The sequence below is a fragment of the Ursus maritimus genome, unplaced genomic scaffold, assembly GCF_017311325.1.
Source record: "Ursus maritimus isolate PB19 unplaced genomic scaffold, ASM1731132v1 scaffold_31, whole genome shotgun sequence".
Lineage (NCBI taxonomy): Eukaryota > Metazoa > Chordata > Mammalia > Carnivora > Ursidae > Ursus > Ursus maritimus.
In genome coordinates this window covers 18,282,701-18,301,272 of record NW_024425675.1, presented here as the reverse complement: position 1 = coordinate 18,301,272, position 18,572 = coordinate 18,282,701, and the positions used below count along the sequence as shown (strand labels likewise).

The 18,572-nt window shown below is 40.2% G+C and overlaps 1 protein-coding gene across 3 annotated transcripts in view; it reads left to right on the top strand.

Moving 5' to 3' along the window:
- Positions 1-18,572, top strand: part of PTER (phosphotriesterase related) — a 66,423-nt gene that overhangs the window by 19,955 nt on the left and 27,896 nt on the right. For 2 of the 3 annotated variants that reach the window (XM_008692034.2, XM_040645369.1), the window contains exons 2-3: positions 12,942-13,412; positions 14,751-15,016. In XM_008692034.2, coding sequence (XP_008690256.1) covers positions 12,981-13,412; positions 14,751-15,016 — 698 coding nt within the window. In that variant the 5' untranslated portion in view covers positions 12,942-12,980. Of the gene's footprint in view, positions 1-8,673; positions 8,920-12,941; positions 13,413-14,750; positions 15,017-18,572 lie in introns of all 3 variants that reach the window. The other variant, XM_008692035.2, reaches the window with a different exon arrangement.

The window sequence follows — 18,572 nt, the reverse complement described above, 5'->3', positions numbered from 1 at the left end:
CTTATTAATAAGGGAATGTTAAAACAAACAAACTTAGGTATTCCTATGTAGTATGGTGCTGGGTGCAGAAGAACTCGCTAAAATGGCATGTTCCCTATTCTCTGAGAGCTTGGCATGCAAAAATAAAGGGAAAGTTGTAAAAAACAAACATGGCTTCAGAATCCCAAGCCCAAAAACTTTTGGGAAACCATTTTCCATGCTTTTTAATAATACCTGCTTGTTTTGATTTAGGGAATTAATGTGATGTGTGCTATGATCTCAGTATTAGCTATATCCAGAAATTGATTAAATAAATAACCCAGGACAATTTTTTAGCCCTTTGCCAACAACTGTTCACCTGTTCCTCCTTTCCAGTCCTTATTCTACTTAGATTTTATAATTTCCTTGCTCCTGCTTTTTTTTTTTCTTCACTTTATATGTTTTTTGTGCAAGTTCCCTCAAATCCTTTGCGGAAGAAGCCTGGCTCAAAATGAGCAAGCTTATGAATGTTAATTAAGTCCTAACTAGGGGCCAGGCACGGTGGGGGGCTGAGGCCTGGCAGAGGAGCCAAGGACTCTGCCCTCAAGGAGGTCAGAGTGTGAGGGAGGGACGTGAACCATTAAATTAAGAAGCGAGTTTCAAAGCAGAAGTCTGCGGGCTAGAAGAGAACCCAGAATCGGCAACAAGGAAGAACATCTAGGAAAGATTCTCATGATGCCAAAAGCCCCATCATCAGTGCCTAGCAGCAGTCAGCCAGGACAGGAAAAGGGTGGAGTGGGTTGGGTTTGTAAGCTTAGGAAAAAGAGGCAGAGACACGTTCAAGGACCTTGAGACAGGTGTGAACATCCTGAGCCCAGAGAACGGCAGGAGGGTGAACGCGGCCAGAACAGAGCGGCTTCACAGGGATCTACGGGTTCCAGGTGCAGATTTGTTTCTGAAGGTTCGAAGGATGACTCCGGGGGAGACCTATTTGAATCTGTGTTTTAGAAAGAACACTCTGGGCATGCCTGGGTGGTTCAGTTGGTTAAGCATCTGCCTTTGGCTCTGGTTGTGATCCCAGTGTCCTGGGATCGAGCCCCACGTCGGGCTCCCCGCTCAGCAAGGAGCCTGCTTCTCCCTCTGCCTGCCGTTCCCCCTGCTCGTGCTCTCTCTCTTTCTTATTCGGTGCTCTCTCTCAAATAAAAAAATAAAATCTTTAAAAAAAAGGAAAGACAGAAAGACAGAGGCTTGGTGAAGGCGGAGTGGACTGGCAGGGAGACCAGGTCAGAAGCTGTCACAGAGGACGGGAGGCATGGACGAGCTATTAAAGTGGTGGTGTTAACTGCATTTAGAAACCGAGTCCCTGTGGGCGAGGTGGGAATCTGGGATGACACTTGGCTTAGTTGTTGCTGTTTTGTTTTACCTAGACAGTTGGAGAGACGTAGTGTCGGAGAGAGTGTAGACAGACCTCTAAGTCCTGCCTGAGGACTACATATGCGCGGCACCTAGTAATCATCCATTTAGGGCTGCTATCATCGTGATCATAGGCTAAACTCATCGGATGAATTCTGATGGAACTCTCTAGGAAGTGCTGTTCAGGATCGGTATTTGGCATTCTCTAAGCAGACTCGTTCAAATGGCAGCTTTTCCGCTCTGTGACTCTGAGTGTCTTCACTTGTCCTGACCTCACCTTCCTCCTACAGTATCAGCCCAGCAGCGTTTCAGTGGCAACCTGAGATCAGAGATATTAATTGCTTTGTGTGGGCCCGATGCGTGGTAGCAGCTCAGTAAATGACAACCTAGTGAATGAATGAAAGCATCACTGTTGCTTTGTGGCCTCCAAGTGAGGGTGCGGGTCTCTCACTGCGAGCACAGGGTCTACGCTCGGTGGGTAGCCAATATATGCTTATTGACTCTATAATAATAATACTATTTCATCTTTTTGATTGTCTTTCTCCTAACCGGCCAGAGGTTGTTGACCTTCTTTCAGAAAGATTCTTTTTATGGTTTTGTCCTTGTGTGGTTTATTTTTACTTAAACCTTATTTCGTTTCATCCCCCTTTTCACTTACAAACGACCCACATTTCATAATTTCTGACATTTTCCTATAAAATGTCTCCTTGGCAGTCCTCCATCTGCACGCCTAACCTCATACAAGAGTGTATTCAGTAGTGGGATCTTGGTCCTTGTGTGACTGGACTGCGATAAGAATTACTTAGAGTGCTGAACCTTTTCTAAAATTCTCATGGGGCTCCTGGACTTCGACTAGCAAAGATCAGTCCATTAAGGACTTGGTGAAACAGCTTGAACTACAGTCACTGCAAAGACATGTAATTTGATCAGAAATATTTGCACACGAGCCTATCAATTCTAGGCATGACTAGAAATTAGCAACTCTGTGATAATAAAGAAGAATTTGAAATAGCTCTTGAGTTCATGAAATCTTTGCCTGTCTGTGTGTTTCAGTTGGAGGGTTCAAAATATATATTCTATTATTTTCCATGTAGCATTAGTATAAGCATTGGATAAGTTTATACTGGTGTCCTTGATCTTTTCCCATTTACTCCCTTTTACTGGTTATAAATGAAAATAGATAAATGTAAACAAACAAACAAACAAACAAACCCAGAAACTTGCCCTGGAAAATACATCAAATTGTAATGAAGAAAAAAATGATCTATTTTGGCTCCTTCTACCACCCAAGGATACGCATAACATTTTAGTATTTCGAGTTAAGCTCTACCTATATGTAGATAAAGGCACTCCCCATAAACTTTATAGTACTTACAATACGGTTTCGTATTTTGCTTTCTGAGAAGTTATAATAAGAGCATTTTCCTGAGTCATTAAATAGTCTTTGAAAGTAGAACTTGAACGTTTGCATAATGTTCCATTATACATGTAAACATTCCCATACTACGAGATATTTCGGTTGCTAGTCTCAATAATGCCATAATGAAATCTTTGTGCGTAAATATGTTTTGCATGTCTCTAAATATTTCCCTAAGACAGATCCCCAGCAACAAAGTAACATTTTCAGACTCTAGATATATACTGCTAACCTGCTTTTCAGAAAAGTGGAGCAAATTTGCACTTTGGCCAGTGGTATTTCTCGGCTGGTCATGGGATCCCCACCCACTAGGATCTGTCTGATCTTTCACAAACCAGACGGGGCACTGGTTGGTCGGATTTGCTTTAACTGCCTCCCCAGTGGTTCTTTCTGTCCTATCCCCACAATGTGACTTTTGGACACTTTTAGGATAACTTGCCATTTAAAGGGGAAAGCTTTTTTTCCTGAAGGGTAAAGCTAGATTTCTACTCGTGAAAAATTTCAAATGGTTGTTTGATGCTTACAATGTTGCAAGTAAAGTTCCTTAAATATGGCACTCATTTTAAATGTTTTCATTATTTAGCACCGTTCACACAAAACTAAAATCAAGCATCCCTCTTCCCCACCATGTTTTGGGGCTTATCTACCAGCAGCAGTAATTCCAAATAAATATTCCAGTTAGTTGATACTTGGACATTTGGACAGCTCTTTGAAATTTGGGCAGTTTTCCATTATGGTGCGCCTTCTGAAAATCATTTTTTAAAAATACATCATGCTTTAGTTTTAGTTTGTAGACATGAGAATTTTATGTATGTAGCCACTGCTTTCCTCATTTGTCACTAAAACTGAATATTTTAAACTAGATGGCCACATTTGTTTGTATATAAAAGAAGACATAATTATTTGTAAGATATTCTAATCCAATGGGATTTGGGTATAGTTCTTCATTTGACTTGCCTGTTCCACTTGCAAACTTCAACCAAAAAACAAAAAAAAAAAAGAAAGAAAGAAAAGAAAATTCTTAATATTATTGGAATTTTAGAGTTAATGGCAAATTTACTTTATTCATTTCAGAACAAAACTTCTGACTCCCTCATTCTTAAAAAAGCATTATTTTCTTTCTCTCTCCTCAGTTCAGTTCAGGTTCACAGATGAAAACCAAATGTGAGATACTATGTAAGCACAAGGGACACGTGCGCACGCGCACACACACACACACACACACACACACACACAGAGAACACAGTGGAGCAGAGAAAGATCCCTGACCAGATCAATGCAGTACAACATGATGTGTCTGCTGGAACACACTTTTGATCACCTTATGTGATATACTCACCAGGAGAGCCCCTTCTCCAGTGAACAGGCTACTCAGCTAAACCACATTTGTGCTCTTAGGAACTGACCGTTCTCGACAACCTATTTCCATTCAAGCATTCCTATTTCCCCATGCGAATTTCTTTGCTTGCCTCACATTTCAGCCTCTTTTTCTTCATGTCTGTCTGGTGGTTGTAAATATCGATAAATATCAAGAAATATGATGCAAGTAGATTGCAAAGTAAAACTGAAAACCTTAAAAAAAAAGAAATGCGGTTGTTGTGAAGTTGATGAAAGTGATATTGGAGGAAAGCCCAGTGAGAATGTGACAAAGTCAGGCCCTTAACAACAGAGGAGGAGAAACTGACAGAGATAGTAAATCAGGATAAGTGCTTCACAAAAGAATAGGTTGCATAACAGCTTCTTAATCAAGGACCCTGGTAAAAAATGATAAAGCCTTCAGAAATATTTTTGCAAAAATAATCTTTTTCACCACTGGGGTGCAAAAGTCAAATAATGATGTCATATCACAAAATTTTGTCACCCCAAAATCCAACATTCAATTACTTCTTTATTCTAGAATTAGGACATGTTTATAATTATGACTTATTTTTTAAATGATGATTTATATTGATAATACTTACTTTATTTTCTAATTTGCAATCTTAATCAAGTCTCTGAATATAACTTGTTACTTGATGTTGGTCTCCGTATATTTTGGTTATCTACTGTTGTGTAACAAGCCTGCCCAAACCACAGGTTTCAAACAACCATTTTATTATGTCCCCATAATTCTGCTCCTTGGCCAGATTCTACTCAGTTGCCTGTAGCTGGGCTTATAGTCATGTGGGATCTCGGCAGGGTTAGAATGTTCAAGATGACTCACTCTTTCATCTAGTAACTTCTCAGGGACAGCTGCAAGGCTGAGCTCAGGAGGGATGCTGGGGTGACTGGCTCTCTCACTCCCCATGTGATCTGAGGGCCTCTCCTTCTCTACATGAGGGGTAGCCAGACTTCTTCCATCACAGTTCAGGTTTCTCTGAAGTATGAAAGCAGAAGCTACTTCCAAAAATTTGGGTCCCAAAGACATGGCGTCACTTCCGCCATATACTATTGGTTCACGCGAGTCACGGGCCAGCTTGGCTTCCGCGTGGAAACGGTCTGCCCACAGATGTGAATATCGGAAGGCATGGTTCATTGAAAGCCGTCTGTGGATGCCAGCGAACATACCGTATTAAGCGCGTTCATTTAAAAAGGCATTTCCAATACTCGTTACCCATGGAAAATGAGGACCCCTATAGTTGCAATCGCTTCGGTGGGTCATTTCCAAAAGCCTAATGAGCTGTGATGTCAATCGCAACAGTCAGTCTGCTTTTAAGAATCACAGGTCTCGAGTGAAGGAATTCATTTGTAAGCAGATTACAGCCTTGGTTTGATTCATAAACTTCAGCCCCTTATTGTTAGATTTATGAAAGAACAAGTTTAGGTGTATTTGCCTAGGGATACTCAGCAAATGTTTGGAAAATAATTTAACCTTTGGTGTATAATAATAATTTTGAACATTCGTATGGCTTCATAATTTAGGTAGTGCTTTTAGGTATCACCTTATTTGCTTTTCATTTCACATCTTACATGGTAGATCAGACAGATATGATTCAGTTTTCGAGTGAGGAAACGAGTAACTCATGGTAAATTTTAAATTTTTTAAAATGTTTAAATTTTTCAGTTACACAGGTAGAAAACATTGGAGCCAGAACGCCAAGTTCAGGGTTCTTTCCAACCAGTCATCCCTCCTAGAGTTCTTTTAAACTGAGAAGGATCTCAAATGGAAACCCATTCATTCTCTCTCCATGTACATGTGTGTATGTATTCATATGTATATAAACTGTACATTAAAAAAAATCTTAATAAGTAAAACCTTCACTGATAGTTAATGAATAAAATGGATAGGTAATGAATAAAATGGATAGGTAATGAATGAAATTCATTCTCATTTTATATATATATATATGCACATGTATATAAAATATGCATTTTAAACCACACCTTCATGGATAGATGAATATTCTTCACTGAATGATCTTTAGAAGGACATTATATCCATTTCAAGCTAAAGGATATTACAGAAGCATGAATGTCATCTGGAAGTCATCTGGTCCAACCCATTCATCTCACAGATGGGAAAAGAGGCTCAGAGTGGTTAAGTTACTTGCCCCAAATCACACAGCTATTTAGCAGAAGAGCTCTTGACTCTGCACCTACTATTCCTGCAACTGAACCAAGCCACCACAAGAACAGCCTTCCAAATGAAGTTGCGTGAGGAACATGATACTTTACATGTTTAAAACATTTGCCTGCGATTCACCTGGAATTCAAAGGAACACAAAGTGTAAGCTCTTTAAGTGACTAAAGGCAGTTAAGGACCAACTGTGCAATTTGCTGCAAATATTCTGCAAGATAGCCTAGTACTAAGAATCCATGGAAGAGAAGAGCTGAGAACTAACTTCAGTGTAGAGAGTTCCTTAAGAGGAAAAGGAAACTATAATCGTTGTATCCAATAACTTGCTACATGTTCTGCTGGGATTATGCTGGTAGCAAAATCAAGGAATTTACATCAAACAGTCTCACAGAAGTGAGTGTGGAAACTTTTTTTGAGAATGAGGGGTTGAGATGAGCTAAATCTTGTTTTTTCAAATGAAAAAAAAAAAAAACCCATAAAGGTCAGTTCTGTAGACAGCATTTTGACAGCATTGCACTTGTCCCAGCTCCAATGTTACTGTGACAAGTAGTGAGTAATGTTGCTTTTTGACCTGAATAGAGATCCAGGGCTTCATTCCCTCTCCTTCCTCCTTTCCCTCCTTCTAACTCCCCTCCTCCTTTTTTCTATTAAGGAGAAAATGTTTTCAATTTGTTGACTGAACAGATACATTCCAGAAGCCTGTCGTAATATTAGTAGTATTTACCAAAGTCTTAGTGTATGTGACTTGAAGAGCTGACCAGTGAGCATGTGTTTGACCAAAGTGTCAATTTAAAAATGGGCCAAGGACCTGAATAGAAATTTTTCCAAAGAAGACATGCAGATGGCCAACAGATGCATGAAGAGACGCACAGTATCACTAATCATCAAGAAAAGGCAAACTGACATGATAATGAGATCCCCTTACACCTGCCACAATGGCTGTTATCAAAAAGACAAGAAATGACAAGTGTTGGCGAGAATGTGGAGCAAGGGAACCCTTCCTCGCTGTTGGGTGGGAATGTAAGTTGATGCAGCCACTACGGAAAACAGCGTGGAGGTTCCTCAGACAATTAAAAATAAATATGTCATATGATCCAGCAATTACACTTGTAGGTGTTTCCCAAAGAAAATGAAAACACTAATTCAAAAAGACATATGCACCCCTATGTTTACTGCAGCCTTACTTACACTAGCCAAGTTAGAGAAGCAACCCAAGTGTCCATCGATAGATGAATGGGTGAAGAAGATGTGGTACCATGGAATATGACTCAGCCATAAAAAACAAGGAAATCTTGCCATTTGCAAATAGATGGACCTAGAGGCCATTATGCTAAGTAAATAAGTCAGACAAAGACAAACACCATATGATTCCACTTATTCTGAAATCTAAAAAGACAAACAAAACCAGAAACGGACTCATAGATACAGAGAACAAACTGGTGGTTGCCAGAGGGGAGTCAGTGGGAGGATGGGCGAAATAGAAGGGGATTAACAGGTACGAATTTCTAGCTATAAATCCTTATGTTCAGCATAAGGAACATAGTAATAATGTCATAACCATATGGTGACAGGTAGTAAGTACACTTACGGCAAGCATTTCATAATGTATACAATTGTGGAACCACTAGATTGGACACCTAAAACTCATAATATTGTATGCCAACTGTACTTCGATTAAAAATAAAATTTTTTTTTAAAAAAGTCAATTAAGCTACAAGCTCCATCCCAACAGCTGAGCAGCCCAATGTGATTTCTGACTTGAATAATTACTGGACTGAACTGACTTATCATTTTATTTTTTTTAAAGATTTTATTTATTTGACAGAGAGAGACAGCTAGAGAGGGAACATAAGCAGGGGGAGTGGGAGAGGGAGAAGCAGACTTCCTGCTGAGCAGGGAGCCCGATGCAGGACTCGATCCCAGGACCCCGGGATCATGATCTGAGCCGAAGGCAGACGCTTAACGACAGAGATACCCAGGTGCCCCTGACCTATCATTTTAGATGAACTGTTCACATTATGTTGCTTGAGACCGGGAAGGCCTGAACCAATGCAGGGGAAGGGACCTTTCCCAGGCGCACCCATCTGTGAATACCTTTTTCCAGAAGTGTCACTTCCTGGGTACATCTTCATCACCATCTTCATATTTGTTATTTGGAAATACGCTCAGTTATCTCTCCAACTTCCTTAAGTCAAATGGGGAAAAAAAGCAAAAAAAAAAAAAAAAAAAAAAAAAAAGCTTGGGAATGAAACCCACTGTTTCCCTCTGAATACAAGAATCACGTTGTTCGTTTATATCTCTGAGTGGTTTTGTTTTATTTATGTCACAGTGTGAAGAACTTGCTGGGTCTCATTATTGCTCTGTGTACCGAAGTGGTCGGATGTCTTCCTCTTTATGCCGGCATGGTTATTGATTTTTTGACAATGCATAACGTGAAAAGTCATAAATCTCCAAGCGGTAGAGCCCTAGAACCATACGTATCTGGACAAGTGGGCATGTGCTGGGTGCGAGAAGGACATCTTGTGTCACCATTGTTCAGCCAGACCGATGCTGTCAGAGAGAAGACATATCACAGGTTGGAACCTGCACGTGACAGAAGTATTCAAACAAGATTTAAAAACTATGATGTGGTTTTAAAAATATTTGGGTCACAAATCAACTGTCAGTTCCAAGTGCAGTGTTTATAGAGTACTGCTGTGTGAGGCAGCCCGGAAAAAGAGAGAAGCGCCTGCGTATTTGCACCAGAGGGCACTTTTTTTCTTAGGAGCCCTTTATTTCGGGGGTACTTTTATAGCACCAGCAAGTCCAGTTAGAAACTTCCAGCATCTCTTACTGCTTCTGCTTTCTCACCATCTCCACCGGTGTCCTCTCAGTCTAAGCCACCACCTGATTTTTTTTTTCCAGGTTCTAGAAACAGCCCGCTGGTCTCTGCAGGCACACTGGCCCCCCTTCATCCGTTCTCCGTGGGGCTGCTAGTTATTCCATTCAGATCTTCTCCTGCATAAAACTCTGAAATGCTTTCCTGTTTTTGTTTTTGTTTTTTTTTTTCAATCAGGTAGGGTTTGATCAGGGAAAGAAAACAACTATGGGTGAAATGGAACAGCATTTATTATAGAGATGCAAACGTACGCAGTTCTGAAAATCAATTCACCCAACATCAACTTGCCAGTTTGACCGCTGCATCTAAAATTGCAAAGCAGGTACTTTCAGCCAGGTCCAGGACCAGGTGTGTCAGAGGCAGGGGCAGGAAAAGGGCATAAGTCTATGAAATCTGGAGGACACTCATTCGTATGTAAAATTTTCAGGAAGTCCTATCCTCTGAAATGTGAAATGTAACCGAAATGCATATTCAACTCGGGGAGACAGAAAAATCCTAAGTATAATGGCCTGAGTGAAATAACTGTGGCAAAATCTCGGGGAAACAACACAAAAATTGCCCCCCAAACTACTCACCCACCACCAAATCGCCAACAGTTTGGCAAATTTGCTCTATATTTTATAAAAGTTAATTTATACATGTATTTTCAAACATGACACATCCTACATATTGTCTCTGGTTTCCAGCTCAACCCTAGAGTACTGGTTCTCTTCTCTTGTCTTTTTTTTTCTTCTTCGAAGTGTGTGTTCTTTTCTGATTCTATCCCCATTGGGGTTAGAAGCATTGCTTCCTTTGACCAGGCTGTACCAGTCATGGCAGACTAGCCCCGGTGTCTCTGGCTGCTCAGATTTCACATCTGAAGCCAAACAGAGCTTTTGGCAACTGCATTTTTGGCTCCGCTGTCTCTTTTCCCACCACGTTCTGTTGCAGGTGTGTGCAGTGCAGAAGCGTCCCACGGATGCCCTGCAAAATGCCGGGAGCCTGCTTTTTTTGGTGCCGGTCTCTGCTGTCTGTACCCCGGCAGCTCTCAGTGTCCATTACCCTCCTCCGTACTCTGTGAACTCTTCACTCTATGGTGGAAGGCCAAGGGTAGCCCCTTGCCTGTACCTTGAGAAGAGAACAACTTTCAGGCCGAATGTGGGCGGAAGAGCCACACGGGAACGGCACGTAGCTGAGCTGGAACCATGAGCGCTATACACGTATTTTATTGGACTACAAGACACATTCCAGCTTAGAGCAATGTCCGCTACAGTTTCTTCTTTCATCCTTTCTTATCCTTTAAGTAAGGGTTACATTGTTTGTGATCATAGGAAGCAGCAACTCCTGCTGCCTGAGGAATTTCCCAGGAGAGATGACATTTCTTAAGTATTTTGTTATTTTGTGTTTTTTTTCCCCCACAGATTCGCAGGTTGTGAGCTTGAAACTTACTAACACTGCTCTTTCAAATCTGTATCAATTAACTATGCAGTTTGGGACTTTTCTAGTAAAAGTGCTAGTGTTGTTGTTGTTGCTGTTTTTCCTTTTTAAAAAATGAAAGCATAGTTGACATGCACTGGTAGTGACAGCGTTTTATCAGTTTATCCAAGGTTCTGGGCCCCATCAGCCAAAAGGAAGGAAAGAACAAATTAACCCATATGGAAGATTGAATCGATCATTAATGGAACTGTGATTTTTGTCAACAGAAAGAACTAGCTACGTATTCCTTGTTCTCAGTAACAGGGAATAAGGCATTGAACAGTGAGGTCCTGGACATCACCAAGGAAAATCACTGCCCTGTGCAGTGACTGGCAAGCACATAGTGGCTCTCTAAACAGACGGCGGCTTCTGTCCCCTTGTGAATTATTTAGACGATGGAAGCTTGGCTTGCGGAAGAGCACTACCAACCAAAAACCAATGGCCATGCGAGCCACAGGTCCTACGGTTGTCTGTCAAACAGTCGAAATCAATTATTTACACATTATGGGCCAATGGATATCAAACCCCTCAGCTCCAGATAATTGCAGTGGATTCATGTCAAGCTGCCTTTGGCTCGGCGCTCCTTTTTCGCCATCCCTGGTCTCTTTTCACCTTGTCTCTTGAATGTACTACTGCGAATCGTCTTCTACCTGTTGCTTCCCCAAATGTAAGGAGACACTTCCTCTGAAAAAAAAAAAAAAAACAACCTAGGGAATGCACAGTGGTTCCTACTGCCAGCAGAACAGAGCTCTCATTTGCTAAGTGCCGTGTGCCAGACCTGAGGGAGCTTTGATACTTGGTAGCTCATTTCATTGAATTCCTGGGACAGCCCAGGAAATGTGTTTTTGTTATTCTAATTTAAAGATAAGAAAACTCCTGCTCAGAAGGTCAGGGAGTTCAGAATGTCTTTTTAAGGAACAGCTTGAGAGCTTCAGACGCCTTTTCTTTTACCTGGTTCCCAATTTGTCCCCATCCTCCAAATGTATGCGGCTAGCATTCCGTGTAGACCACTGTTTCTGGCAGGGGCTTCGCTCTTGGCCACGAAGGTGTTTGTCTTCACACTTTCAGTCGTGCCTTCTTCTTTCCAAGAGAATCCTTTCGTTTAGGAAACATACGGACGCATGAAAGCTCTGGAACTGGGGTTCTTGTTGTCAGTGATGGAAACTTGGTGAATACTTAGTATGTGTTACAAATGAAAAGAAATAGGATAAATAGAGAGGTTTTTACTCTTTGGAGACAGCAAATTTCAGTTTCAATAAATTATAGTCGCTTTCATTATATCAAAGGATTTTTGCTTCTTTTCAAGATTTATTTATTTATTTGAGAGAGTGCACACGCGCATACTCATGGGGGGCGGGGCAGAGGGAGAGAGAGAATCTTCAAGCCAACTCCCCCCTGAGCATGGAACCCCCACCTCCAACATGGGGCTCAATCCCAGGATCCCGAGATCATGACCTGAGCCGAAACCAAGAGTCAGACGCTTAACCAACTGTGCCACCCAGGCACCCCGGATTTTTGCTTTTAATGATTTTCGAAGTGTTTCTGGCTATGTGCCCTAGACAAAAGAAATCTAGAGCAAGAGAGGTTTTTATTCTTGTTTTTTTATTATTAAACCTAGGCGTGCCCCCCGCCAGTTGTTTTTTTGGGGAATAATCTGTGAAATCATCAAGGTCACAGATTTTTGTCCTATGTGTTTTTGTATCTACAATTTCTGGCACATGATGGACCTTCAACAGAAGTTTGTTCACTTGGATAGTGAATGACTAACAATCAGTAGCCTCAGTATATTTAATTTATTTGAAAAATGACAAATGAAAAAATTCTGATACAAGGCTGGTTTTGATATAAGTTATTGATTATGAGGAGTTTTTTTTTAAATGGAGATATTGTTGAATTAAGCAAGGAAGTATAGCCGTGACTAATGAGATAAAATTAAGCAAAAGGAAATTGTGAACTGAATACCAAGAAATATTTTCAGTAGATGAGGATGGGATTAAATCAGGCAAAGGAGTCACAGTGGAAGTGGCCGGGGGACGTTTAACACCATGCACGTCACTTAAGGCTGCAGTGAACGTCAACGATTTACTAAAGACTGACTCTGGCTTTGGCAGGGTGATAAGTGGGATCATATCTCTAGTTTCATTGATTCTCTTTCTTACACAGGTTTACATTCACAGTCTCCCATCCCGGATGGACAGAATTTATGTGTGTGTTAAATTTTCTGATTATTGTTTTCTTTTCTTTCTTTTTTTTTTTTTTTCCAGAAAACACTCTTTTCGGAGCATCTCCTGGTATCACCAGAAATGTCTTCCTTAAGTGGGAAAGTCCAAACGGTTTTGGGCCCCATGGAGCCCAGCAAACTGGGCCGTACTCTGACCCACGAACATCTGACGATGACCTTTGACTGCTGTTACTACCCCCCTCCTCCATGTCATGAAGCTACATCTCAGGAACCTATTATGATGAAAAACTTATTCTGGATTCAGAAAAACCCTTATTCCCATAAAGAGAATCTTTGGCTGAATCAGGAGACGGAAGCTGTAAGGGAAGAATTGTTGTATTTTAAAGCCAAAGGTGGAGGGGCTCTGGTGGAGAACACAACCGTTGGGATTAGCCGAGACGTGAAGACGCTGAAATGGCTTGCAGAAGAAACAGGCGTCCATATCATATCTGGAGCTGGGTTTTACGTGGAGGCCACTCACTCTCCAGAGACCAGAGCCATGTCAGTGGAGCAGGTGAGAAGCCCTGAGGACTTCGACAATATTTGCATGTAAATTCAGAAAGGCCAGAACCTCAGACATTGGATTTTCCCTACGTGCCATCTCCATTGGGGAATGTCACTGACTCAGAGGTAGCTGGGCACGCTACAGAAATTTTCTAGCTAGCAAAGACATCTGCCAGTGGGGACCCAAATTAGGAACATTCCATCTCATAAAGAAAAAAGCGTCAAGGGAGGAGAGCTTAACCCACTAGTCACTGAAAAATCCCAAGTGTTAACGTTTAGATGTGGATATCTGGTATCCCTTCTCCACAGTGGTGCCATAGCCTGTTTGTAAACCTCATTTTCCCATTATAAACTTCAGTTATATAACCTCGATTTTCTTTCTGGATTTTATAATAACCAGCAATAAAAAATGCACCGTAGGGTGAGACTTGGCAGGCAGAGACTTGGCACACGGGCGAATATGTTTCCTTCTTTTACAAAACAGGAAGGGTGGAAGAAAACCCGTTCCTGTTTTTGTTATCATATGATCTTAAGCAAGAATGGGCAGAGGGAAGGAAATCTTTCAGAAAGAAACAGAAAGAATTAGCCACAAAGCTTCTTTGCATATATATGTGCTCCCTTCTGAACAGGTCTGTTCGTGTTTATACATGTTTACCCTCTTGTCTATATTTATATGTGTCTTCCATTGCCTGCTCGCTAGGCAGACAACGTCAGCTGCAGTCTTTGCAACGATTCAGTTAATCATTACAATCTTTGTATTGCAAAACTTCATGGGCATCGTTTTCCAATCAGGCCTTTACCTTTTTATATGCTTATATTATTTGAAGACTCTCCTGAAGTCAGCTGTTACACATTCTTCCAACCACTCTTTGTAGTAATATCCATATGAATCAAAAAATCATATGAGTTTTGTGTGCTGTGAATTTTCTGTGCTGTACAGGATTAAGGACTGCATAAATAAGGGAGAATTAAAGGATTCGTTGATACAGTTGATGTATATTCAAGGGTAGTCTTTTTATGTTCTAGATGCTTCTCAGGTTAAATTATAAATTTTTTTTTCTCATCTGAATGTACTTTCATGAAGTCACATTTTTTCCCCTATAGCTTCCTAAAGCCACACATTTCTCATTAAATAATCACAGTAAGATATTATTGAATCTTTGATTTAGAGTAACTTATTGAATTTGAGATTTGGCTTTTCTCATCGACCTGTATGAATTGAATGGATGGCAAATACATTTTTAAAAGAATGAATGACCGAATGAATAAATCCATTCACATACCGTGGTGACTCTGGGTTGATAAATACCACAGTTTCTAAAACATTTTCTTTCTCACTCTTTCTTAGCTTACTGACGTTCTCATTAATGAAATTCTCCATGGAGCTGATGGAACGAGTATCAAGTGTGGCGTCATCGGAGAAATCGGTTGCTCCTGGCCTCTGGCTGAGAGCGAGAGGAAGGTTCTTCAAGCAACAGCTCATGCCCAGGCTCAGCTGGGCTGTCCTGTTATTATTCATCCCGGAAGAAATCCAAGTGCACCATTTCAGATTATCCGAGTGTTGCAGGAAGCAGGTGTGGACATCTCCAAAACAGTTATGTCCCACATCGATAGGTAAGCAGACGATCTCCAAAATCAGTCCAAGTCACCAGATGATTATGAATGATCAAATAAATAATATCAGATGAAGGAAATACTAATCACCTAGAGAAAACCACTAACCACCTGGATGACAGTATTTTACAACAGACATTAGTAAAAGTCGGTGCTGCCATTTCTGTGTCCTGACTCTGGGTCTGTTAGTGTTCTAGGTGTTTTGTGTAAATAATTTCTCTTAATTGACTTAACCCTTCATAACCCTTCCTAGTAACTGCCCCTGTGTACTTCACTTCTTTGCCTCAGGGTCTGATACCACAGTAGCTGCCCAGTCTAGATGCTCTGTATTTGTTGCTGGTTGGGAGTGATAAATTTATCTACAGATATAAAGGGAAGGGAAAGTGAATAGTTTCCCCCTGAGAAGAAAACCACAAACGTAAATATTCAAATTTGCTCTTCTGACTGGTGGTTTGAGTCATCTGAACTTGAAAAAATGTAATTATAAAACATAATACTGGGGCATAAGCCTGGGTGGCTCAGTCGGTGAGTGTCTCACTCTTGATTTAGGCTCAGGTCATGATCTTGGGGTCGTGAGATCAAGCCCTGCCTGGGGCTCCAGTCTCTACCCTGAGCCCGGAGTCTGTTTGAGATTCTCTCTCCCTCTCCTTCTGCCCCCCCCCTCCCCTGTCTCTCTCTCTCTCTCAAATAAGTAAATGAATCTTTAAAAATCATAATAGTAATGGGTATATTATATGTTTGGTAGTATTCTTAGTTTCCCATGGCTACTATAATAAATTATAAGGAACTGGGTGGCTTAAAAGAAGAATTGCTTTCTCACAGCTCTGGAGGCCAGAGGTCTGAGATGAAGGTGTGGGCAGGGCTGCACTTCCTCCAAAGGCACTGGGGGGAACATCCCACCTTGCTTCTTCCATTGCCTGGTTGTTCCAGACATTCCTTGGCTTGTGGCTACATAACTTCAGTTTCTGACTCTTTCTTTACATGGCCCCCTCCTGTCTGTGTCTTCTCCTCTTTTGTTTCTTAGAAGGACACATCATTAGATTTAATGCTGACCCAGGTAACCCAGAATGATCTCATCTGGAGATCCTTAGCTCCACCACAACCGCAAAGACTCTCTTCCCAAACAGGATCCCTTTCAGAGTTTCAGAGCGCTAACACATGGACATATCTTTTTGGAGTCCACCATTCAACCCCCAACACATTATATTAGATGTGTAGGGGCCCACAAAATAAGTGACTATCTGACCAGATGTTGGCTGCAGTTCATTTTATGAAGAAGCCTAACGTATTGCAAAGGCTAGACATTAGCCTTTAGATGAAATTAAGGCGTTAACACAGTACAAATGACACCTAATAATATATTACAATTACTTCTATCTGCATATTGGAATAAAGCCGTGTTAACAGACTGGTAGCTTCTCATTGTCACACCTGGCATTCTGCTACCAGTCCTACAGGATGTATTGATAAAATGCTTCTACTTAATAGAAATATTATAAAATCCTGTGCTAAAAAAGAAATTAAAAGTTATAACTGTGGCAGAATGAAGAAGCCGATATTAATGGAGAGACTGAGAACATCAAGGTAAAGACAGTTTTCCTGGCAACTGGATTGGTGTCAAGATCAATACATGGCTATTTTCAAGATCTTCTGGTTGTACTGATAAAGTAGAGGGATGCTTCTAGATCCCTGTCTTAGAGGTAGTGTGTCCTAGTATGAAGAATAGAGTCTTTGGACCCAGAGACTCCTGATTTTAAATCTTGACTCTACCATTTGCTGTGAGATCTAGGGTAAGTTCGTATGAATTTAAAATAATGTATTTGATAATGTTACCTTGTAGGATTTAGAACATATGCAACATCTTTAATCCAGAAGGATGATTCTTTTTTTTTTTTCTTTTAAAGATTTATTTTATTATTTATTTGACAGAGATAGAGACAGCCAGCGAGAGAGGGAACACAAGCAGGGGGAGTGGGAGAGGAAGAAGCAGGCTCATAGCGGAGGAGCCAGATGTGGGGCTCGATCCCATAATGCCGGGATCACGCCCTGAGCCGAAGGCAGACGCTTAACCGCTGTGCCACCCAGGCGCCCCCAGAAGGATGATTCTTTAATACTTTTTAAATGGTGTGTCATGCAAATGAATAAGATAATATAATATTTTTAAATTTTATAAATATAATAATTATAATATTATAATAATATATTATAATATATTATAATATATAATATAGTATATATTATAATGTATTATATTATAATATTATATATAATGTATAATATAAATATTATAAATTTTATAAATATTTCTTGGGTTTTTGAAAACATTGTATTCTGCGGTTATGCTCTCTATAGGTCCATTAGACTATAGTCACCATGTTCAAATATTCTATATTCCTGCTGACTTTGTCACTGCTCAATCTATTGGTTACAAAAAGAAGTATCTTAAAATTTATTATGATGGATTTTTAAATTTCTCACTGTACACATTTCAGTGTTTTCTTTATATATTTTGAAGCTACGCCATCACACGCATACAAGTTGTTTCACCTTCCTGGCGAACTAAAACTTATTTCAACATATATTGCACTGCTTTATCTCCAGTAATTTGAGCAATGCTTTTTGTTTTAAAGGCTGTTTTACCTGATATTGATGTGACTATCCTGATCTTTCTGTGTTAGTTTTATAACTTAGATGTGTCTTACACACACCCAGCATGTGGCTGGGTTTGGGTTTTATCTTGTCTTTTCTTCTATATGAAAACTTCAGTTTTTTTACTTTGACTAAGTTTACTAAAATGTTTGTTTCACTTTTTCTTTCTTTCTTAAGATTTTATTTCTTTATTTATTAATTAGTGAGAGAGAGAGCATGTGCGTGAGTTGGGGGAGGGGCAGTGGCAGAGACTCTCAAGCCAACTCCTAGATGAGCATGGAGCCCAAAGCAGGGCTCTATCTCATGACCCCAAGATCATGACCTGAGTCAAAACCAAGAGTAGGACACTTAACCAACTGAGCTATCCAGGCACCCCCTCCCTCACTTTTTCTTTTCGTCATAGCTAATATCATCCTTGATCGATTGATTTTTTTTCACCTTCTTATTTTATCTTTCCCCTTTAATACTTCGGAAGGTATCTATACTACTTCTATCCTATCCGTGGTTATAATAGAAAATGTAACATGTATATTTAACATATCAATTTTTAAATATAATAAATATTTTACCAACTTCCGGGTAATACAAAGATCTTAGAATCCTTCGACTTCAATCACTTACCATCTAACTTACATACTATTTTTCCCAGGATGTGTGTCTATTTTCTTTTTTTAATCCCACTGATTAGACATTATCTTACTATCATAAAACATTTAGATGGTCAATGTATATTTAGATTAGCTTTTCTGTTTGCTATTTTCTTTGCTCACCATTCCTCTTCATGCCAGCTCTTCATCCTTGAATTTCCTAAAGTACATCATTTGAAGTTCCTTCAGCGTGTGTCTGTTTTGGTAATAAACACTTAGTATATATGTATCTGAAAATGCCTTCATTCCTTTATTCGTAA